Source organism: Gymnoscopelus braueri (genome assembly GCF_963280865.1).
Source record: "Gymnoscopelus braueri genome assembly, chromosome: 5".
NCBI classification, from domain to species: Eukaryota; Metazoa; Chordata; class Actinopteri; order Myctophiformes; family Myctophidae; genus Gymnoscopelus; species Gymnoscopelus braueri.
In genome coordinates this window covers 25933502-25959039 of record NC_137606.1, presented here as the reverse complement: position 1 = coordinate 25959039, position 25538 = coordinate 25933502, and the positions used below count along the sequence as shown (strand labels likewise).

General features: G+C 44.3%; 1 protein-coding gene across 1 annotated transcript in view; it reads left to right on the top strand.

Annotated features, from left to right (window-relative positions):
* The window catches only part of ift80 (intraflagellar transport 80 homolog (Chlamydomonas)), an 88641-nt gene that overhangs the window by 12614 nt on the left and 50489 nt on the right, over nt 1–25538 (top strand). The window contains 2 exon segments of the mRNA XM_080428706.1: nt 2441–2530; nt 3044–3181. Coding sequence (XP_080284832.1) covers nt 2441–2530; nt 3044–3181 — 228 coding nt within the window.

The window sequence follows — 25538 nt, the reverse complement described above, 5'->3', positions numbered from 1 at the left end:
TGATTGACTACGATTGGCTTTCAAAGTTTGCTGGAGGGGCCCGTTTTGCACAACATGCTACAAGCACCGCTGGACCGATCAGCGGGAAACTTTGCATGCATACTCCCAGTAGGCCAAGGAAGAATCTCCACCCATCTCCACCCAGACTTTTGCGAAACACTTTTTACCAGCTTGCAAAGCAGGCTATTCTCTGGAGAGACCTGACCAATTAGTTAATATGTGTTGCCACACATCCTGAATGCAGTGCCTGATTGCTGGGAAACATTGCACACACATTCCCACTAAGCCAAGGAAGAACCTCCATCCCAAATTGTTCAAATCTCCTCATGGTGACGCTGCAACAGCCCACCTCATGTTTTGGCTTACAACTCTTGAACCGTAGGTCGTACAATCAACATCATCATCTTTTTCCCCCTGGATTCCTTGAATCATGACACAATTTATATGTGGTGTTTCACCGTGTGTCTTGCTTATGTCTGTTCTGCCAATCAAATGAAGCTATGAGAAACTTACCCGGAACAGGAAACAGCTATGCCACCTTCTGGAAAAGAGTACTACAGTCATGCTCAGAGCCTATTGTAATTTTTCTAATTTGTTTCTTCAGTAGTCTGCATTAAATCTATTTCGTTTCCGTCTTGTGTGATCTCTTAGCTTGTTAGTCAATTTATCCTACACAGTACACACACTCCTCATGCCTCACACTTTTACTGACTGTTAGGCCTTTGTACGTGAGAATTAGTTCTCGTTTGATCTGACTGGCCAGATACATTTAATTGTTTTGGATTAAAATATCTGTGTGTGTGTGTGTGCAAAAACATGAGTGCTTATGTGTTCAGAAAGGCTTCAACTTGGATTGAAGACCTTGCACACCATTGAGTATTTTTCTTGTACTTGTAAATTGTATACAGATGAATTGTGCCAGGTACCTTGAATAAACACCTGAGGGTTTAATGTGCAACACACACACACACACACACACACACACACACACACACACACACTCACACTCACACTCACACTCACACTCACACTCACTCTCTCTCTGAAACTCCATTAGTGCTCTCTGAGAAACAGCTGGTAAGGAAGAACCCCCACTACACCCCTGTGATCTCTGTTACCCCCCCCCCCCCACACACACACACACACATTCACTCTCTCTATACAAACGTCTCTATACAAACGTTTGTGCACACACACACACACACACACACACACACACACACACACACACACACACACACACACACACACACACACACACGCTGAAAAAGGAGTAAGAATATAGAGAGTGGAGCATAAGCAGACGGGAGAACGGAGCCCAATGGCAGCTGATCAGGTCTAAGGTTGGCGACAGGCCTTCTGCTCTGTGTTAGTGCTGTGCTGGTCTAATAGCTGGGACTAATTAGAACCAGCAACCATGGCGCGGCCCTCACAGGTCACCGCGGGGACACGACCATGATACACCTTTTATACCACCTCCCGTGACCTGAAAAACGACTCCCATTTAAGCATACCATCCCCGCCCTGAGCCCCCCACACACTTTCTCTCATACACCCGCACAGGGAAAAAGAACATACACAGTTGCTGTCTGGACAATGAAAGAATGGATGAGCTTGCCACCGTGTTTCGTTACTAGTAGCCTCGATCTCCAGGCTTTTATTGTTTAGTGTTGCTAAAAAATAAAAGCCTGGCCCAGCACATCGGTGTACTCGGTATGAGGAAGTGTTTCACTTCCCAACCAACCAGAGTGCAGTGGGCGTCGCTCGTAATGTTGTGTTAACGGGGCGGGGGTTGACGGACAGATCGGTGAACCAATGGGATCAGCCGCAATCTCTCGCCGGCTCTTTACACCCGCCCCTCTATACACGAAATCAGGAACGTTGGGGCAGTCTACGTTACTAGAGACGTCCTTGACTGAAATTAAACATTTTCAACATTTTACTTTATTGTTGTTATATGCACACATTATCATAATAAAAAGTGAAAATAGCAGATCTGCAAGCTCACAGTGTGTGAGTTTGTAGATGGAGAGTAGAAGTATGTAGAGAGAAGTGATTAAAAACTCTTCGGTTGTCTTTTGTATTTACTTTAATATGTGGTTCGTTTTCTTGCAAAAAAGTACAGAAGCTTTTTGCATCAGCTTTCAATCCAGCAGGTGGGATACTGTGACAGTACAGCGGGTATCCTCTCTCTGTCTGTGACGTGATTTCTCCTCCTCTCACCCTGTCACTCACACGTCAACTCTTTATCTGCGTTGCTACCACAGTCTCTCTTCCTCTCTTTGTTTATTGGTGCTGGAGCAGCGTAGTCAAAAGAGAAAAGTAATGTCTGTTCTATTATCTTTGCTGCCCTGGCATAAACATCTGCTCGATCTCTCACTCATCTTTCTGTTTTTCTCTCACTCTCTTCCCCTCTCTCTCACTCTCGCTCTTTATCCAGTGGAAGTCTCATGATGGAGTCATTTTGAAAGTGGATTGGAACTCTGTTAATGATCTCATACTGTCTGGTGGAGAAGACTGCAAATACAAGGTAAGCACTGTTTCTAAGGTCACCCGAGGGGTGGAATGATTAATCAATTAACAGAAAAATCATCAAATTGGGCAACTTTATGCAGCAACATTTATCAGGTAACTTGTGATGGTGTCATGGATGGTTTTATGGTCTAATCTTATAGCATACAGTATATTAACCTCATGAACCCTAGCGTCCCTATTCCGGACATGTCGTAATAGATGAACATTCTGAAGATGTAGCCAATTCACTGTCAAGCTCACAACGTGTCGCATTGCAAGCTTGTAGATCGGCTATATTTGGCGAAGACATTTGTTATAGAGGGGAAAAAAGGAGTGGGCAAAGTATAGACCCCTGGGGACCCCGGGCAAGCGAGGTATAGGGTTTAAGTCGTTAATCTCCTTGGAAAACGAATCAAGCAGATAATTTTATTACAAATATAATGATTTCGTTACAGCCCTAGTCTACTCTCACTGTTGGACACAAATGAGGTGTTGAACTCTGTATCGGTGCCTTTGTGTCCTGGCTCAGGTGTGGGACAGTTATGGGCGTCTGCTGTACTCCTCGTCGCCTCACGACTATCCAGTCACCTCTCTGTCTTGGGCTCCAGATGGCGAGGTTTTTGCAGTTGGTTCCTTTAACACCTTGCGGCTCTGTGACAAGACTGGGGTAAGGACTGGGTTGTGTACATTATGTTCCTGTTTATTCATTTCTTTCTGTGAGTTTTTGCTGAAAGTGTTGCTCTCAGCATGCTGAAAACACGGCGATCCCACGGTGGAAAACAGAAGGGCTGCTTATTCCTGTGTAATGGAATATCACCAGTGTGCCAAAGAGTTTCGCTCAGTGGCTAGTGTGCTCTTTGTACATAACTGCCCTCTTGGAGTTAAATTGACCACGTAATCCCTATTTTATCATTTCAAAACAAACAAACAAATAGCGAAAATAGCCAATCTACACTGTCACAATGTGTCGCATTGTGTTGTGAGCTTGTAGATTGGCTATTTTATGTATTTCTTTTAACATTTTTGACTATAATACTATCCTCAAAATAGGGACACTCTCAGTTAAATTATTTTACTGTGTACCAAGAAAGCTTGCAGCCCCAATATAAACCCACCTGATGGCCCATGCTGACCAATTAACATGAATGGGTTTGGGATGGAAGCAACCATCATGTGGTAAAATAAAAGAATACTCTTAACTATTTCTTTGAATTACTGCAAAAACCATTGGGGAAGTAGCCTGATTTCTATTTTAATCTACAGCCGAGAGAAAGCTCCACAGAGGCGAGATAAGAATGAAGGTCGGAGACACAACAGAAATAGCCTTCAAAGAAAATGTCTGTTCCCTACATAAGATTATTCCCTATTTTTTATTTTGCAATCAGCTAATCTCTCATCACAGACAACCGAGTGGATTCCCAGATTGGTCATCAGCTATCTGTTGTATATCCTTGTACTGTATTGCTGGCAAAGGCAATTCGCCACGATGAAATACTGTATATGATAGGCTACACTATTAAGTCTTGTACAGTATGGATATGCATGGGTCTCTGTAAACCGCATTAGTCCAAAGGCCACATGTTAGCGTTACCTGGCGGCTTATGGTAACTGCACTTGTAATGAGAGGGGGAAACGAGAGAATAATGAATGGTAATTGTTGTTTTTATTATTGCTGAACGTTTGGCCAGAAACAATATGGCTGGGTCTCCACTCTGCCCCAATGGGGCATTAAGGACCCTTGTTGAGTTTACATGGAGATGTCAGTGTATTGTTGTATCAAACCTGTTGTAATGAAAACAAACAGCCGGGGTTGGGCTCCTCTGCACTGATCACCAGGCATTTCATGCTCCATTTTGATCTAATTAGGATCAAATGGCGTTTTTCTGGTGCACTAAAACAAATGGGCTGGCGAGAGCCCTGAGCCGACACAGATGTCTACTGAAGGGTAAGAAGCTGTGTGTGTGTGCGTGTGTGCGCCCGCTCGTGCGTGTTTGCACACCGCATGCACTGTAGTTGTACTACTTGATGTTTTATTAATATATATACAGTAGGTACCGGAATAGCTACATGTATTGATTTTCACAAACACTCATGACTTTACTTTAAGAGCAAAGCAGACAGAGAGGACTTGGCTTTGCCTTTTCTTATCGACATTGACCGTTAGGTTTTTAATCAGAAATTCCACACTTGGATCTAAAAGCACTTTACTTGTAGAGAGGAGAGCAATTTCAGTCAAATCAAGCCAACGTGTACCCATTTCTTTCTCAGTGTATGCACAAACAAAACAAAAATTTGACTGCCTTTCAACCTCCCGCGGACGTGATTGAGTACGACTCTTGTTTTATTTTTTATAATGAACTGAATCACCTTCGCCCCCCCCTCTTATGGGTTTGTTTACGCTGTTGGTTTGTTCCATTGTTATGTCATTGCGCCACAGTCGGAGTCAATCCTTTGCTGTGGCCTGGTGAGGTCAAGGCAGTGTGATGCTGCTGCTGATGCCTAGCTGCAAATGTGTGTGTGTGTGTGTGTGTGTGTGTGTGTGTGCGTGTGGGGGGGAGCCTATGTTTGCCTTCCCCTCCCTAAGCCCTCAGGGACAGTGTATACTGTCGTGTGGCGTGGGAGGCTTGCTCAAGAAGAGGAGGGAAATAAAAAAAAGAAAAAGCACAGGGAAAGAAACCCCCCCCCCCTCATAGGTCTGTGCGTGTGTGTGCGTGTGCGTGCGTGCATGTTCTAGCAATGGCTTGCTCTCTCCTCTCACATACACACGACATTGCAGATTGCACAAACCATTTGCACACATCTACAGGCTCGCTCACTCTCGGTATTATAATTGCGGGTAATCTAGTGGCGCATTCGTGTGGACGTTTACACAACACACGCACGCACGCACACACACACACACACACACACACACACACACACACACACACACACACACACACACACACACACACACACACACACAGTGACAACAGTCTCTCTGCCTGTTGTTTTTGCAGCAAAGTAAGGGTTAAGCGAGGCGAAGAGTCTTTGCAGTTACTAGCGTGACTAATGGGCAGGAGTCTCATTCTGTGTGTGCTACAATGAAACCTTGCACTTTAACGTACTGCTGCTGGCTCAGCAGGATCAGCCCAATGCATTTAACCCCTTCACCTACCGTCCAGCCACATCCCCCCCCCCTCTCCCCCCCAAAATCTCCCCCCTTCTTCTCCTCTTCCTCTCCTCCTCCTTTATTTTCCCTCTCTCTTCCCCCCCCCCCCTGACCCTCTACAGGGCAGATGTACTGTGTTACCCCTCTCATTATCGCAGTGGAGGGGGCGGGGGTCTGCCATGCGCACACATACACATGTAGAGTTTAGATAACGTTAGAGGGGGAACGTTTATAAGCAAGTACGAGAAATGCTGGGGGAGGACAGGCCAGCACATTCATCGGCGGACCCAACTCCATATGTGTGCTCAGCTTTTCTTTTCTTTTTTTTACCCCTATATTTGATGGGGAAAGAGATTTATTTATTTATCTATCTATCTATCTATCTATCTATCAGAGACAGGCTAGTTAGTGTGGGGTTGTCGGTGCAGTTTTCCGCCAATACAGGAGCCATAGTAGTACACAAGACACAAAGACACTCTGTCCCTTTTACAAGATTTGGGAGACACAATAAGTCAGTGTCTGTATCGCTGCCTGCCTTAGCGTATGCATGTGCCCACATGCCTGTGTGTGTGTGTGTGTGTGTGTGTGTGTGTGTGTGTGTGTGTGTGTGTGTGCAAATGTGCCTGTGAGACAGCGGTCTATTTACGAGGCGCTGCAGCTGGTGTCTAGCGTCTGGACCCTGTCACGATCTCTGACACAGTGTCACTGGCTAACAAGTGGGACTCATTGTGCCAGGCTTGTGTACCCCGCCAACCCTTGCCATGCACTTGCCTTTTCTCTCCCTATAAGCAGTGAAATCCTCAGTGTTAATTTAACTCTGGGAGTGTACAAATGGATAAATTAACACAAAGGATTTTACTGTGTCCCGTAGTTCACCACTAGTAAAGTCCATTACGTTAAATAATTTGAAAGATTCTCTTAGCTTGAGAATGATGTCATGATGGTGGGATTTCACTTCCATGCATGTTCATGCAGCATTATTATGCTCTTGTTGAGGACTTACAACAAAACTAATCTGTTTCACAAACCACGCTATGGCGCTATGGCTATTTTTTCAGCCGTGAGAACTAGCCCAGCTCCAAAGTTCGGAACGTCTGAAGCCGGTTACTGTTGTCTGACGAAATTAACTTATGTCACTCACATCCCATACCTATTTAAAGGTCAACTCAAACAGTAATTGAAGTGTGTCATTCTTATGGAAAGGTTTATCTTGTTTGAGTACTTCACTTTTTGTCTTTTCCAGGCCGAAAGGCAGAGACTATGTTTTGCACCCCGTCCGTCCGTCCGTCCACAGTCCATGTGTCCGTCCGTCATTCTGTCTGTGGACAGCTAATCTCCGGCACCGTTGGCTTTATGGCAGCAAAACTGTCCACACACACTCCCTGGATGCCAGCAGAACCTCTGCCCCACATTCTTCACATGGGCCTGTTATAGCGCCACCAGGAGGCCGATCTTTGCAAAACAATCTTTTTGACAGTACTCACACAGATTTTGTCCAAACATCAAGCAAATCAGTACACGTTATCTCTATAGTCATTAAACGAAACTGGTCTTTCATATTCCATCCTGATTGGCTAAGATTAGCTTCCAAAGTTTGCAGAAGTGCTTCGTTTTAAACAAAATGGCTCATATCATGAACACAGCGTGCGATTTGCGTGAAATCTTGCACTAATATTCCCACTAGGCAGCGGAAGAAATGCATTTTTTTTTTATCAGCCTCGTGGTGGCACTATAATAGGCCGATTCATGTTTTTAACTATAACTGCACCGATCTGTGTGAAACTCCCTAGAGGCCAAGGAAAAACCTTTGCCCTGCATTTTTCACATCTGGCTTTTATAGCGCCATCAGGATGTAATTTTTTTTTTTTAAATATTACTTCAGATTTTATCCAATCTTCACACAAATCGGTTCATATGATCTCTATGTTCATGTAATCAAGACGGATCAGATTTTTCAATATTTTCATATTCCATCCTGATTGGTGAACTCCGAACATTGCTGGCCCACAATAACCTACCTGACCTGGTGGAGACCTGTGCTCCGAAGAGCACTTTTTCTAGTTTTTATATAATACTTTCCCCGTTTTTTTTTCCTTCTCCAATTTAGTTATCATGCCAATTTTTTTTTTTTTTTTTCAACAATATGTTTTTTTTCTTTTTTTTCTTTTACACAAAATATTTCAACATTATAATACAATACAAAGAAAACAGAAAACAAAAATGGACATTTACATTAAATCATACAAGACAATCATTGAAATGACAAAAAAAGAAAAACAAAAGAAAAACATACGTAGGCATCAACACTACTCCTCTCCAGATTCTTCCATTAAATGTGGCAGATTATTGTTTTCCATATATTGAATGAAGCAACCCCACACCTCCTGAAACATCTCTTGTTTGTCCTTAAGTATGTATGTGATTTTTTCTAGAGGTAGGCATAAAGACAATTCCCTGAACCACTGTGCAATGCTTGGTCTATCCGACCTCTTCCAGGTCAATGCAATTACTCTTTTAGCTTGTAAAAGACAAATATCTATGAATATTCTATCACTGCGCCTTATTCTTTGTCCAACTGGATAGAGGCCTAGCAGAAAGAACTTAGGTTCTGGTACAATGTTAACACATCCACCGCCAAGGGCTAATCTCATAATGTACTCACCAGTGCCAAGGTTTTATTGTTGTTTTTTGTTTTTTTCAGGTCGCCATAGGCCCCGTTAAAATCCTTTAGATTGCCCGATCCAATGTTTGTAAACAACGGGCACATGTCCTGGTGTCTACTCGTCGAGACCGCGTGTCAAACGGAGCCGCCATGTTTGAGTTCTGATCGTTTAAGTTAACATGGGAAATGCGAGGATGAAAAACTACATGTCCTGTACAGCTTTTACAGGGGTTTATGTGTACGACTTAGAATGGAGACAGACGGGAAACAAAAAACGTGATCGCACTTCCGGTCCGATCGGGTGGTGTTACACTGAAAATGGTCCCCCTAGAAAATTAAAAAAAAAAAAAAATTCGAAAAAAAGGAAAAAGCACCACAGCCCGTAGGCTACGGGATTGGCGCTTAACCGTTGGATTTAACGGCCCGTAGAACTACGGGCCCGGCGGTAAATGTGTTAATTGAAAGTATGCCAATTCTTTTGGAAGGTGTAGACAACCACGTGTATCCTCCAATACACATGAAGTCACCACCCGCTTCTTTTCACCTGACAGTGAGGAGTTTCACCAGGAGGGTATAGCACATGCAGTGGAACACGCAATCCTTCTCAGTTCCGCTCCCTGCCGATCAGGTTCCCACTCGTGATCATGGCCAGTGTTGTTTGTCGGAACGTCCGGCCAAGCCGGGTGTACCGCGGACGATTCAAACCCCAGTCCATGGTGGTTCACAGGAACTTTGTTTCTCACTTTGGTAAATACAAGTTGCAACTTGTTTACATTCAACATAAACAAGACGGTACTGTATGTCTTGATTATTTTGCTAGGAGTTGCCAGTTTCATCCCGTCTCATCACAAATCAATGAAATCATAAATTAGCCTTAATAGAATTATCACTTTGCCTCTCCTCTGCCACCATTTTGCGGCAGAAGCCCTTTCCCAATTAAAGGCGGTTACACACCGGCGAATACACGCAAAATTCGGACTCGTTCCGAATAATTAAAAGACGCTTTTTTCGCTCCGCGAAACTGGTGTGGAAGCTTGCATTGACTTCATAAGGTTTTTAAAAAAAACATATTATTCGCATGAAAAAGATCGCCCCGGTGTGTAAGGACCTTAAGGGTTCTCTTCTGGCTATAAAACAATATAAACCCCTCTCCTATCCTCTCCTCAACCGGACAGCCATACTTGTCCATCCACAGTCTTGTCTAGCATAGTCTGATGTTTGCCCATTTGCCTCAGTCTGTTATTTAGCCATTTACTTTTCTTCCTGCTGAAATGGCCCTGGCACACAACACGAAGACTAGGATGTGTCCCTGTTAAGTGTGTCACACACGTGCGTGTCTTATTTATTCCCCCCACGATGGAACTGGAAAGTCTGACTCTCCTCCCGTCTGCTAACTGCATTACAACGTTTCAGTGCAACACATTGTCTCTCTCCAAAGTAGCGGGGCGATAAGTTATGGTGAAATGTTCTTCAGATTTATTGTCAGTGATGGCAGCGCTGGCTGCTGTTCTGAAGCACGGGCAGCATGTGATTGGGGAGTGTAAAACCACCGGTATCTTCTGGTGGAATCTGCCAGTTACTTCACACACGACATGTGAAAACGGCCCCCGATCCATTGCAATCAATGATTTCATCTGTGGCGAAGTGTTCCCCTGCTGTTTCAGAGAGTTCAATATTTCTATCATGTGAGCGTAGCATATAAACAAGCTGTCACCAGCATGTTCCCCCTACCTCTTTATCTTTCCAATACTGCCAACTGAATACATTTGAGCATGAGACTTGATCTCTGTCACTTCCTTTCTAATTGTTTCTCTTGAGTGACACATACTCATGCAGCCTTTCTGCTTTGAGGGATTAAACTTGTGGTCGCTCTACCTCCTCTCTCTCCTTCTGGGTTGCGTGTGTCTCCTTCCTCCTCCTCCTGCCCCCTCCCTCCCTTGATCAGGGTGAGGTTGGATTTCTTTCTCCCCCTATTTTCTGTAAGGGGTGAGTTTGTCCTCCTTCTACCTCCCTTTTCTCTGGGGGGGGGGTGGGGTGTCCTCTCCTCTCCTCCACGGTCTTTGTGAGTCTCGCTAGGATCAGCCCTCTGGGAATGGGATCATGTCCAGCTGGAATCACCATCTCTTTCTGTCTCTGTCTGTCTGTCTGTCTGTCTGTCTGTCTGTCTGTCTGTCTGTCTGTCTGTCTGTCTGTCTGTCTGTCTGTCTGTCTGTCTCTCGCACAGCCTGCCAACTCTATAGGAATCTTCTGTCTGCATTGTAGCTGCCAGCCAGCATTAAGTCTTCGGGCATGGCTGTCTCTCTCTGCTCCTCCTCCCTCTATCTATTGCGTGCCAGTCACCTTTCTCCTTCCCTAGCGGTTGGTCATCTCTGGTCCTCCTGTTCCGTCACCAAGTCCGGGCTCTCTTTAATTGTCTTTCCCCAATGAGTCCTTCTCCTCCCCCCCCCCCCCCCCCCCAGTCCCAGTTCCATGGGCTGCCCAGTCTGCTAGCCAACCTATGGCCAGCATCTGGAAACTACCGCTGCTGTTGCTTGGAAGGGCATTAAAACGGCTGAGAGTTCTGGTCTTGATCCTGGATCGCCGTTAGTGGAGCGTGAAAGGGCCAAGAGGAACCATTGTAGATTTATTAGTGGGGGGGGGGCTTTATCTTTTTTCATCACACGAGGAAAAGGGGGCGACGGTTAGCAGCACAGCGCCGATGCATGGATGGAGGAGGGAGAAAAAAAAGTGTCACTGTAGAGAGAGAGAGAGAGAGAGAGAGAGAGAGAGAGAGAGAGAGAGAGAGAGAGAGAGAGAGAGAGAGGAGAGAGAGAGAGAGAGAGAGAGAGTAGAGAGAGAGAGAGAGAGAGAGAGAGAGAGAGAGAGAGAGAGAGAGAGGAGAGAGAGAGAGAGAGAGAAGAGAGAGAGAAGAGAGAGGAGGAGAGAGAGAGAAGAGGAGAGAGATGAGAGAGAGACGAGAGAGAGAGAGAGGCAGATGTGGAGGAGGGTTTGTGTGTGTGCGTGGGGGGGGGGGGGTTTAAACATGAGAAGGGGAGAGAGACCCAAGAGTGAGTCGGGAGAGTGAAAGAAACGGCAGAAGTTTTGAAAAGTGAGGAGGGGAGAGCAAGAGAGTGAGAGAAAGATATTGACTGAGTGACTGAAAAGAGAGAGCAAGTGTGTGTGCGAATGTGTGTGAGAAAAGGAGAGAGCATTTGTCAAACAAAGAGAGTCCTGAGTCAGCAGCCAGAGCAGTTTTTCTCCCCAGGCAACTGGGCAGGGCTATCCCACTCGCTTTCTCTCTCCCTCCTCCTTCTTCTGCACCCTCCCTCCCACCCTTTTGAGATCATTACTCACTATTTCTTGCTCCGCGCTCTCATTTTCAAGCCTAATTTATACTTTGTTGCACGGCGGTGTTGCTCGCCGAAAATAACTTATTTTCAAGCTAACAATGCGTCATGCCGTGTTATTTTCGGTGAGCGACACCGCTGTGCGACCAAGTATGAATTAGGCTTCACCCTCTGTTGTTAACTTACTGCATATTAGTGCTTGCTAAATAGTAAATGCTGCTCCCCCTCTCTACACTCATTAAAGCTTCTCTGCCTCCCCTATTTTCTCTTGTTTTCATTTGAATCTTTTTTTTCCTACTTTTTTTCTTTTTTTTTTTACACATCTGGGTGAGTGTTTCTGAACAAGCGGGCACATTCTGCTTTTTAATGGCCTCCACCCCACAGCCAGTGAAAACAGCCATCAAATGTGTGCCCCCTCTCTATAGTACAAATATTAACAACATAGCCTGACAGGCAGGTACGTTGAGGCCAAGCCCAGTGTCTGTCAGTGAGACTGTGTGGGATGATGTACAGTACGTGTGTGCATGAGCTCACACACACACACACACACACACACACACACACACACACACACACACACACACACACACACACACACACACACACACTCACATACTGCATAACAAAGTTACTCTACTGCGTCTATCTACACACTTGCAGTCTTTGCTCATATACACTCTTTGTACGCCACAGTCCTTCTTCCACATCATTGACCCCACTTTTGTAGCACTTGTGTATGCATGTGTACACTGTGTGTGTGCATGTATGTGTGTGCCCGTGGACGTGAAGCGGGTTAGAATAAGAGGCACTTGTTGACACAATATGACTTTTACATCTCTCCAGAGTTTGCCTAAAGGCTTGCCATGTTGGAAATGGAGGGGAGAAGGAAAAAAGAGCTGAGAGAAGAGAAGGGGAGAGGTGGGGGTGGAGAAGCGTAGCATGGAACTGTCCAATAGATCCTGTAAAGTTGGCCCGTGGAGTGAGGCTGGGAGGATTGGTCTGTCCATAAAAGACAGCGGTTTCTCATTCCCTCAAGTCTCTTTCTCCCTCTCCCTTCTCGACTCATTCCCTCTACCTCATTTCTTTACGCACACACACACACACACCCCGTACCCCTCCCCCCTCATGTCTCCCTCTCCCCAGCTGGAGCGAGTGTATGACAGTGAGACGGTGCCCTGACAGCCCCTCTGGCAGAGTCGTCACTCCCCGCAGCACTAAATCACTACCTCCACTCACTAGACAAACATGTCACACTCAACGAGGGAAGATGGAGGTGGGAGGAGATGCCGTAAGGAGCGAGGGTGATATGGGGCGAAGAGAGGTAGGGGGGGGGGGGAGAGAAAGGATTTCAGCAGCCTGGAGGAGGCCAAACAGCGTGGAACTTTTGCTCAACCTGTTGTGTGACCCAGGGTTCATGAGACTTTAACTGGGTACTCTTACTGGGTACCAGGGCACAGGGCTGGAGGCTGTGGAAGGGAGGTCCAGTACCATGATGGCATGAGAGGGTTAACGTTTGGCTGCTCCCCACTGGGTGCCTCCCCTTCCCTCTAGATTCCATGTGGACCAGAGTACTACGACTTGACAGTGAATCACTTATTGACTAGCTCCCCCAAATGGCATAATTTGCTGGATTTGTTTGCCTTCACCGTAAATTAAGGGGCTTGTTATCACATGATGTGCGTGCACGTAGGCATGCATGTTTGTGAATGTGCGTACATCCAAGACTGTGTGTTGTGGGTGTGTGTGTGGGTGTGGGTGTGGGTGGGTGGGTGGGGGTATATTTAGACAGGCATACTGTATATAGACAGCTGTTATCAGTTCAGTGGCTATTACACAAGTCATTAGAGAGCAGTTTATTTAGATGCTCAGTATTTTGACTTGAGTCATTTATTTTCTTAAATAAACTGTCTCTCTCTTTACTGACAAAAATGTTCAGCTTCTCCAACCTGTGTGCAGGTTGACATTAATCCATGATCAAGTTGTCTGTTGTAGACATACTATAATGAGTTATTGTAGTCCTATACTGTAGTGTAGGCTAACCTGGAAGTTGCTTATGCTAAGGGTTCCTAATACTATGGTGGATGTCGAAAATTAAGAAAATATGCTTTGTTACCAACAATGGCGTATCCTAATCACGTTTTGTTCAACAAGGTGATGTCCACAAACCAGCACATATTTTACAATTTAGCAATATTAAATACATAAAAGCCCCTTGCACACAGTCAGATAAAAATGTGAAACAAACTCAAGCTTCTCTATAACCTCTTGCATACCCACTCTGAAATTGCTGTCCAACAAGTGGCTGAGAATTAGTCATTTTAAAAATGTAATGAAAAATTCATTTTATCAGACATGCCCCCTTCCTATACAAACCCATTGTAACTTCAAGCTCTATTTCTAACCATGTTATATTCAATTAAAACACACGTCCTTGGTTCTGGTGACTGATATTGGCCTTCTAATGCATGAATGTGGCGTGTTTTTTCAATTATTATTTATATATTTTTTGGAAAACGAAAGAAATAAAATTATAAAATAAAATAAATGAAAAGAGTAATTGAAAAACCATGGCCCCTTCATGTATTAGAAGGACGATATCAGTCACCAGAACCAAGGACGGGTGTTTTTGATGAATCTATCATGGTTAAAATGGAGTTTGAAGTGTCTGATAAAATTAATATCAAATATCTAAATACTGAATCAAGCCACATTCGGTCTGGGGTGTTCACAAAAGCCTGAGTAGACGTTAAAATGACCTCAAACATGTTTGAAAGTGAAATATCCCTTAACAACTTAAACATTTGGTTAATAACGGGTGTATTTTTTATGTCATAGAACAAAAACTCTTAGGCTTATCTTAACAACATACCTTATTTTCTGCATAAATTGAAAACCCTATCAGGCCCCCCCCCCCTGATAGGGTTTTCAATTTATCTGGCATTCGAAATCTGGCAAGAAAAACCATTGCTAACTCACTTCCGGGATTTAGAACTACAAACTCTAACACTATAAGTGTAATATTATATATTATATCCACGTCCAAACAAAAAATCCTCAGTGTTAGGTACATTTTTACACTCTCAGAGTTAAATTAACACCGAGGATTTTACTGTGTGGCGCGCCACCACACAGGCCTAGCCAAATAACCAAACTGTTTGTGTCTGTGTGTGCGAGAGCATGTGTGTCTGTGTGTGAGAGCATGTGTGTGCGTGTGTGCGTGTGTGTGCATGGTTGGTGCTAATAGAATTCTGCTGGCCAGCTCACAGCTGTGTCCTGCTGATGAGTCCCAGGAGGCCCCAGCATGTGTCTATGGTTACTGTGTTGAGGCTCCAGCATGAAACCATGTGTAGATCATTACTCTCTCTCTCTCTCTCTCTCTCTCTCTCTCTCTCTCTCTCTCTCTCTCTCTCTCTCTCGCGCCCTCTCTCTCTCGCGCCCTCTCTCTCTCTTGCTGTCTGTCCCTCTCTTGTCTCATTCTCTCTATTTTCCCTCTCCGTGCCAAAGCGCTAACTTGTGCCACTCCACACACGCCCCAGGCTCAAGCTCTGTATCTATCTAAACCAGCCAAGTGGGTATTACAGTGCAGAGATTTGCAGCGCTCCTTTCCCCCAGCTCCCATGTTGTTCAACCGACATTTAACTAAGATGTTGTGTGATTATTGCAGAGGTAAGGAGAAAAAGTTGCTTTATTGCAGACAGAAGATAGTCAAGATATAGACGTTGTGATGCAATTTGAGCTGAAAGGGTGTAGTTCTATTAGGCGGTAGGTTTTCACCCCGGGCTATTGTGTGCTATAATATATGCTATACAGTACTCCCTGGTTTATCTGGGTGCGTGCACGTGCACTCCTTTTCTAACCTCAGAACAAAGTCAAAACAAGGAGAAAATGGAGCATGGTGTAAGGGAGCACTTGTGGTGATGGGTAACTATGGTTGACTCTAGTTTATTTTCCACATATTTTCTTCTCTATCAACTTACCCGATACGTTGGAGGTTCAAGGTTAGAGGTGGAGTTTGCAGGATACAACTCGGATGACGGCCTGGATTTCCTGGATTGTAGTTACTTTTGGACTGGAACCTTGTGTTTGTCTAATCAACATCTCCCAGCTGGTGGTGCAGGTGGGAGGGGGTGGGGTGAGGGGGGCTGTAAGGTGAGTGTGCGTGACATGTGTACACGCATGGATGCCTGTACTATGCATCTCTACTCTAACGCACTGACTCAGGCAGATGGAGAATGTGTTGTGTGTATGCGTGTGGATCTCCCGTGTGATTAAGGAAGCTCAGACTATGCGGTGCCAGGGGACGTTTCAAAGCAGCTCTTTTATGGTCCTGAGTCCTCCTTCTGTTTGATAGCGTGTAATTTAATGCAGTGGGTTAGGCTATATTATAAAGAGCAGCACATTAGCTGCACATCAGTTTGCTCCCAAACAGCGCCTTGACATTTTACCTCTACTCTCCCCCTGAAGAAAAAAAACTATTTCTCTTCCGATATTGTTTTTGGACTTGTTTTTTTGTGTGCAAGTGCACATGTGTGCATGTGCACACACTCCAGCACACACACACCAGCTCACTCAGAGAGACGTATCATAGAACAAATGTAGGTACTGTATGGGCACGCAGAATTGGCTCTTATTGCTCACAAGTTAGTAATCACATGTGTTATGATTTAGCCCTAAGAACTTGTACACGTATACAAATAATATAATTTGTTCCCCCATAATAACAGTGTATATGTGTGTAAGCACATAACCCTCCCGCCTCCCCATTATTGTCCACTGTTGATTTCACCCAACATATTTTAAGTAGTACATAGGATTATGCAGTCCAGTCACACTATAAGGGAATATGATACTAGCCTGGTTCCAGACGAATCTGCCATTGAAAAAAATAATTGCCCTCGGCATAGGCCTGACTAGTCGACTGGTTAATCGCGGGGGGTCCGAGTCGACTGCGTGTCTCTTAGTCGAATCTAGAATCTAGTCTATTTTTTAAATATTTTTTTTAATGGCCAAAAATGTTTTAAATTATTTTTTGGCCAAGTCTACACCTGCAACCACACGTAACTTCCACTTTATTCTTCTTATTCCTCGTCTTTGTATTTGTGTTGGAGCGCCTCAGTGCGGCTGCAGAGTTCATATGCAACCTCTTCCAGAGAGAGATAGAGACACTAGAAACTCTGCTGGAGACACAAAACAAACTGTGTAGACTTGGCCCTTTGAAATAAAATGTATTTTGGCCCTAAATAAAATGTATTTTGGCCCTAAATAAAATGTATTTTGGCCCTAAATAAAATTTATTTTGGCCCTAAATAAAATTTATTTTGGCCCTATTAGTCAACTGCCAGTCGACTATTGGCAATTAGTCGCCAGTTAGATTCGACTAAACAAATCCTTAGTCGGGGACAGGCCTACCTCGGCAGATTAGGTCTGGCCCCTCTCAGTTGAGATTTGATTTCTCTCCCTCCGAAGTTGTGAGGGACCAATCAGGGCCCAGTATGCAAATATGGGTCTGGTTTATCACCAGAGGCATTTTTTTAGTCCGCCCCTTGGAAATGCACGTTCCATACTGAGATTCCAGACTAATATCTATGCAGTGATTTAGATATTAGTCTGGCCATGCCAGGCTAATATGATACGCCACTATATTCCTGCAAGCAACATAACAGTAAATCAATGCAAACATGTCAGCAACCACTTCAAGGTAAGTGGGCCTTGTCATTATAAAGCAGAGGTCTTCAACAGGGGGTCCGCGACACCTAGGGGGTCCGTGGAGGTACTGCAGGGGGTCCGCGAAATTGTTGTTAGATTAGATTGAAAAATACTAATTATAAAACATTTTTTATATATCTTATTTTTTCAAAAATGTCCATTTGTCTTTAAATATTTATGTTTAAAATAAATCATGATTCTGTCCATTTTGAATAGCTTCTATACATGATTATTGTGCAATTGACAGATTGTTGATAGTATTGACATTGGTTCTCTGTTAATAACAAGGTATGTTCATAAATGGCATTGGTACGGACACCCTACTCACTGTACCTTGTATGTACATTTATGTTTAAAATAAAAGCATGAATATATTAATCTGTATTATTTTAATAGCTTAGTATTGAATGCACAATAACATGGTATGTTTATATATGAAACACAATTTTATACATAATTATACAATATATGTTGTAGCCCCCCCACCCTACGAGGTAGGGCAGTGTTATTCAACTGGTGGCCCGCGGGCCAAATCCGGCCCCAGCGGAGCTTTCTTGTGGTCCCTGGAACATATTCCATGTTCCAATGTAAAATTAAATGCATGTTGGTTGTACAGGATGAATATTTTGAATTTTGGTTGTCATGGAAGCGTCTCATATGAATAAAAGTTTTTTTCATTAGTTTTGAGCACCCGGGTAATAAGAGCATATATGAGCATCATATGAGCACAACTCATAGTTTGAAGTGGATGAAGATGGAAGCTGGACAAAGTCCACACAAAACTAACGCATACACGCTAATGGATGCATTAATGGAGTTGTTTTCTCCCTATGACCCACACAAAGTACCAGCTACTTCATAAAGAGGCGACAAAGGAAAAACCAGACTCAGAACAGGCAGCCATTGGGTATAATGAAAGATCTTATTATTCAGACAGAGAGAATAGGAAGGTTACAGTGTCACAGGTATGGCCCGCATCATCGGTCGGCGTCTCTCTGCGTTTGGACAGAGAAAGCACTGGACTTTAACAGCGTCCAGTAACATAAACATATGACATCATAGGATGTGACATAGATGAGGTTCCGGGCGACGGTGGACTTCTTGGATTGGATGAGAGCGTCGTCGTCAGATGAGGATGATGATGGTAGATGATGATGGTGTGACAGTTTATCTTTGGAAAAACAGCGTCCCCATGTCTGGGTCAACACGTTGACATCGGCTGACCTGTCACTGGTCAGTGGTGATTTGGTGACACTGAAGGAAGACAGCTGTAGAAAAGAATATCTATACAGTGTTCTCAAACAATAGATAGCCACAGAAAGCCTGTAGCATGGGTTTGACCTTGGCTTGCATAGACAGAGAGACTGGAAGTACAGAAGCAATATTAAACATGACTGATTTAGGCCCATATAACACCATTATTAATAGGACATTTTAACCAGGTTAATGGACCCTAGACACATTATGATAATTAAGATAAGAGATTAACTCTATCAGATGCATAAGGAGAATAATTTCTTTGGTGTTATTAACAACATCCACTCTAAACTCAGAAATAGTTACAAATGAATGGTCTGTGATGGATGAACTGCACTCAAAACCCCTGTTGTGCTCCTTTTATATTGATTCGTTTTGTGTGGATTTTGTCCAGCTTCCATCTTCTCCATCTTCATCCACTTCAAACACATCATAAGAGCTTGTGCTCTTATCACCTGGGTGCTCAAAACGAATGAAAAAAACTTTCATTAATACGAGACGCTTCTATGTCAGGGACCCGTGCACAGAACACACTGAAATATCTACTTCCTATTTTCTTCATATCAAAATCTTAGCCTGTGCACCAAGAACTGACACAGAAATATTCCTATCAAACATCAAAATGCATGAATGCAGTATGAAGCAGGCCCTAATAAGTTACCATAATGGACATAATGTGTCCATTATTGTGTCCTATTGGACCTATAGCACACAACAAATGGTTTTGTTATCACAGTCTTGTGGCCCCTGACTTCAAGTCATTTTACAATTGTGGCCCCCTGCCTAATCTAGCTGAATATCCCTGAGGTAGGGGGTCCCTGCTCCATCTCCCCATCAGTTTGGGGGTCCCTGGCCTGAAAACGTCGAAGACCCCTGTTATAAAGCTCAAGGGAAATTGTCTATCCCACGGAAAACTGAATTCATACCTCAGATTCCAATAGTAGTTTACATTATATTTTTTAAAAAAAACATTGGCACTCCATGAATTGGAAAGCAGAGAACTGCCACTGTATGTGACCCATTCTGGAGTTACTCCATTGACCCTGAATTGGATGCCATCTTGGTGTACCATTTTATTGTATTCATATTTTTACATTAAGCACTCTCCAAAAATGTATAAAGGCACTAACTGTATCTGTATCTTTGTGTGTCTCGCTTTGTGTCTTGATTTCTAAACTTCTGACATCTTAACCTCTGAGCTCATTATTGCCTCAGTGTTAGTCTCATATTCACTGATTGCTGCAGTCATTTCAGCAGCCCTGAAAAGACCTGCAATCTTTAGGCATTCTGCATCGCCTTCTTCAAGAGCCTTTCATCTTTCCTTCTTCCCCATAATTTTGATGGGTGTTGAAAATTACAGCCATAATAAATATACAGGAATTCGTCTTACTGGCATTGGTGCTAAAGACATTCTGTATACTAGACAGTAGAGAGTCAGTACAAAGAGACACTGGAAGACTGGAGGCAGAGCTGCAGTCTTTTGATTTGAAGCTCTTCCCAGGTCAAGGCAGTTTGCAGCCTGAGTTGTAGTGGACCCTGGCCTGGACCCAGTCCCTATTCAAGCCCCAGGCTCACCCTGGCCCAGCCTCAGCCCCAGCAGACTGTGACCCACAGAGGGTTCACCACAGGCTGACATTTGCAAGGGCTCTTAATTTGCAGAGAGATGAATGAGCCCCAAACTATGCATGTACTCGCACACACACACCTTCGCGCGCACACACACACACACACACACACACACACACACACACACACACACACACACACACACACACACACACACACACACACACACACACACACACACACACACACACACATATATACACGCACGCACACACACGCGCACACAGCAACAAATGGGGTTGCTTTGAAGCCTCCATCAGCAGGTGTCGGACACCTTTTTTTGACATGAAGTGCCATGTTTTTATTTTCTTGATAGTCATGTGTGCCATATCAACATTACATTTAATTATGACACCACATCAAAATAAAATGTTTCCAACAGATTTTGATTTCCCATTACATAACAACCTTATTGCCTTTCTTCTTCTCCTTTTGTAATATTTTCTTTCACATCAGGACAATAACCCACCTACAGTATCTCCCAGACTCCCTCCCCGGTCAGAGTTCAGAGTTTGAATGAATGTAGAGTTATGTGTAGGATGTCATCTGCGTACAGATGTGAGGGGACTTAATTGAATTGACTGTTTATTTTTTTTAAGAAAAATCCTGTTTCTTAAACTCATGCCAGTGATCATCACCCTCTCCTGTAACAATGTTGGCGCCCGTGCCTAAGGTTGCCTACCCCTGAGCTAGACCGTGTCCTCATAGAGGCTTGGTACACAGTAAATCTCTTTTTTTTTATCTTGATGCTTGCACATTTATGCCTAGTATACATTACACTGCAGTATGTGTCTTCACTTCAGTACGTGAAGGGATTTACACCCCTGTACCTGCTCTGCCAGGTCCTGCCCTACACGGGACATGCATGCTAACTGAAGCCAGCTGGCTTTAGCAGAAAGCATGTCAGCTAGCCGCTCAGATTTATGTTAGCCCAGGGCTAGGTCCTAATGTTAGCACAGTGCTAACTAAGCCAACAGAGAACGTGACCCTTCTTTAAATATGATGCAAAGCTTGCAAAAATACTTCTGGCCTCTCAGGCATAAGCTGATCCAGTGGTCTTGTGTGGACCGACCGATATGGTTTCAATTTTCTGGAATATAAATCGTGATTTATGTATTTATTTAATAAGCAGATTGTTTTATATTGTATTATATTATTGTAAGCTGTGTTTGGGATTTTTTTTCCCCATAAGCTTTTCTTCTCAAGCGTAACCTTAAGCTCCTTCGCAACACGAGCAGCGTTTAGTAACTTAGTTATACAAAGTTTGACCTGACAAACACATCTTCATGCAGTTAATTGTTGCATAGATAGACGATTGTTTGTCTATCTATAGTGCGCTCATTTACTGCTGCCTCTTTTCTTTTTTTGAGTAAATGTCCTTCATTTGGAGGCAGTAAGTGGCACCTACAGACGGAGATTTGGGTGTACAGAAAGAGGGGCTGAAGAGGGTGAGGCGGGTACGATGTGGGAGCGGTCTGGAAGTCCTAGAAGTCGTGCCACCCCGCTGATTAGCATGTCGTTGAGTTGCATCTGGGCTGGAGGGAGCGGAGCGTGGTAAGGGCAGACATATTTAATGCCTGTGAAGTAATGGGGCTGAATCAGCAGATAGCTCCACTGGGAGCCATTAGCTCTAACATGTGTCATTAACCCTTTCCTTGGCCCAAGGCCCCTCGAGCCTGGGCCCCCGCAGAAAACCCAAGCCCTGCCTCAGGTGGGGAGTATACAGAGATGGGGGGGGAAGGGGGGCAGGGAGACCAATCTATTATTTACAGATACTGGCACAGACATACTCCTTTCTTTTCTCAGTTTCTCCTCGCTCTCTTTCTAACATTTTTCCTGCTAGCTTCTTGCTCTACCCGTGTCTCCACCCCTTTTTTCCCCCTATAGCTCTTTGTGTCCCTGGCAACTCTCTCTCCCTCTCTCTCTCTCTCTCTCTCTCTCTCTCTCTCTCTCTCTCTCTCTCTCTCTCTCTCTCTCTCTCTCTCTCTCTCTCTCTCTCTCTCTCAATAGTGCTGATGTTGTTTCAATCAGTGTTTCATATGCCAAGGCAACTCTTTGCGTGTAACTTTTTACTACACGGAACGCTGAGTTAAAATGAGGGTGTTTGATGGTGGCAGTTAACTGTGGGCTGTGGAGGAGATATTTCACAACACAAAATAGGTTAAGTCTACACAGAGGGGCAGGTACAGCTGAAGAGAGTTGTGCTAGTAGAGTAACAAGTTTGGGTGGAGAATTTTGTTCTTTCTTTTTTTTTTCGAGAGGAAGGAGGAGGAAGGGGGGTGGTTTAGCGCTTCCTTGGCTTTGAGCTAACTTTTAGCAGGCCTTTCTGCGCTGGCTGGCTGCTGCGGGGCAACAATAGGGAGAAGCGGCAGGCCCACAACACCTGCCAGTCCTAACGGTAAACATGTGTCCAGAAATACAGAGCGAGAGAGGAAGAAGGAGGGAGGGAGGGAAAGGGCAAGTACATTCCCTTAAGAGGCTCTAGTTAGTAGATTTCACTGGCTACAGTGCGTGTGTGTGTGTGTGTGTGTGTGTGTGTGTGTGTGTGTGTGTGTGTGTGTGTGTGTGTGCGTGTGCGCGTGTGTGTGTATGTGGTGCAACACAGTCAGTGCTCCTGTATGTGCCTGTCGCCAGTTGCGTGCTTCCAGCGAGGATCTGCGGAACATCGCTTAAAGACAAAAAAAAGTCAAGTTGAAACAAAGAAGTCCTGAGGATAAAGACATGGTAGTGTGGTAGTACTACCATGTAGACACAGCACCTCATTGGCTAATTTCTGCCTCATTCAGTGGCAGGGACTGACACCTATGTGCAGCTAACGCGTGTTTGTGGGCGTGTGTGTGCGTTTGCGTGTGTGTGTGTGCGTGTGCGTGTGCGTGTGCGTGTGCGTGTGCGTGTCATGGTGAGACGCACGCCACATGGTGCATTAGGGCTTTCACCAACTAGTCGACTAGTCGACTAGTATAACCACTAGTCGACCTTGTTGGTACTAGTCGAATAGTTGAAAACAAAAATGAAAAGAAAGTGTTTTTTTAATTTATTTATTTTTTATTTGTTTTAATGCCATAGTAATGGCCCATCTTACTATTATTATTATCCTCCTGACTTTATTTTTTTTATCAAAAGGGGTTCAAAAGTATGCCCAATAAAAGCCTATTATTGGGCAATGGGGATCCTTGGAGACGCTGCTGTGGTGCTGTGCTGCTGTGCCAGAAGCGCTTCCCTTAAAACGCCATAAAAATAAGGGCAGGAGGATAATAATAATAGTAATATAGTAGTAGGATGGCATGAAAACAATGCCCCCCCTAAAAAAATAATAATAATAATAATAATAATAATAATAAAAGTATTTTTGTAAAAAAAAAAAAATGTAAATTTCGACTAGTCGACTAGTCGACTACCACTGGGTCAAATTAGTCGACCTGTAAAAATCTCTAGTCGTGAAAGCCCTATGGTGCATGTATGTTTCTTGGTGCATTGGAGTGACTATCACAAATTGTTAGCCTCCAAATGTCAGTTCACTGCCACGTCCTCGACACACCTTTGTTTTTGTGTGTGTGTGTGTATATGCAAGCACATACATAGGGACATAATGTACATAAATGTGTGTACGATTCTATTTGGGCCATTCCTGGGTTTTTGGGTGCGTTGCCCAGGCCCATGCGTGCTGTGCTGTGCTGTGTATGAGCTCATTGTGAGTTTGAGGGGTCTCCCCGCTCTCCCCCGTGCAGAGGTCAGCTGAGAGCTGCACGTCATGTCTGTCACCTTCCCTCTGGCCACAAAGCTGCCCATTATGGACAGACAGGGTTCAGTGACCAGAGAGAGTGTGGGCTCCAGACAGACGAAGGGCGCAGACCCCCTTTCTCCTCCTCCTCCTCCTCCTCCTCCTCCTCCTCCTCAGGGCTCTCTTGCCTCTGCCCATGGCTTCTGACCCTCATGTCTTTTCACTATCATTCTGTACACGAGTGGTTTTCAAACTTTTTGTTGGTCAAAGCACACCAAAGGGCAAGTCAAAAGCTCACCTGTATATTTATCTCCGTGCAGAATCGCCTCTATTATTCATAACATCAACACTCTGTAAATAAAAAGCTTAACCACTGAAGCCCTAATTTTATACAAATTTTCGCATCATTGCATCGCATTTAGTGAGCTTGTTGATTTTTTTTCTATTTTTGTAAGTTCATATTATAATTTTCTTTCACCTATAATGACATGCCCAAAATTGAGACACAAGAAAATGGTTAAAATATTTTTTGGGGTATAGAATTTGCCTCTATATTGGGAAATTATTGTACCCAAAGTACTGTTAAAGTAAAAAAAAAAGTTCTTCTCGGAGCACAGGTCTCCGCCAGGTCAAGTAGGTTATTGTGGGCCAGAATGTCCGGAATTCAGTCGTTATAGAGGTGTGGAATTGGTAGAAGTTGAGGGATTAATGTTAATGAAGATATTGCACAGGCAAAAATCGGCCTCCTGGTGGCGCTACAATAGGCCAATGTGAAACATTTGGAGCAGAGGTTCTGCTCTGGCATGCAGAACCTCTGTGTGCACAGTTTCATGTCGGAGAATTAGCTGTTCACAGACGGATGGACACACACACGGCCGGATGGACGGACAGGGTGCAAATACTATACTTTTTGTATAGTTGTATGCAGTATATGACAAATGTGTGGTTGTTAGAAACTCCCAAGGCACGCACACCTGGACTCACAGCACAGTCCAGTGTGCCTCAGCATTAGGTAAGCACAAAAGTGCTTCTCAGGTCGATATCATATGTCCTGCTTCATTACAGTCTGCTGTAAACATTCAGCTGCGTCTCTGACCTAACCCCCCCAAAACCCCTCGCTTTCATTATCCATCCTTCTCTGGTCTATTCTCTCTCTGTCTCTCGCACGCTCTCGTTCTGTCTCTGTCTTTCTCTCTCTCTCTCTCTCTCTGTCTCCCTCTCTCTTTATATCTCCTCCTCCCCACTCTTCTTGATGTTAATTGAGCCTCTTGCTCCAGTGTTACTCCAGCAGAGTTCAGAGCATTTGGGTCGGTGCCGCGGCCTCATCCCCTTTTTCGGCTCTAATAGATCCAGTCAGCAAAACCGCTGCCGCTGCCTGATTTACCTCTCAGCTGCCCCGCCTCTCCATGACTCCTCGTATCCTCCTCCTCCTCCTCTCTCCTTCCTCCATCTATCGCTTTTCACCCCTCACAACCCTGTCAAACTCCCCCACGAGCCTCCTCTCCACCAGCCTTAAGCATACAACATACAATGTCGTACGGTCGATTATAGAAAAAAGATTTGAACATGTCGCTC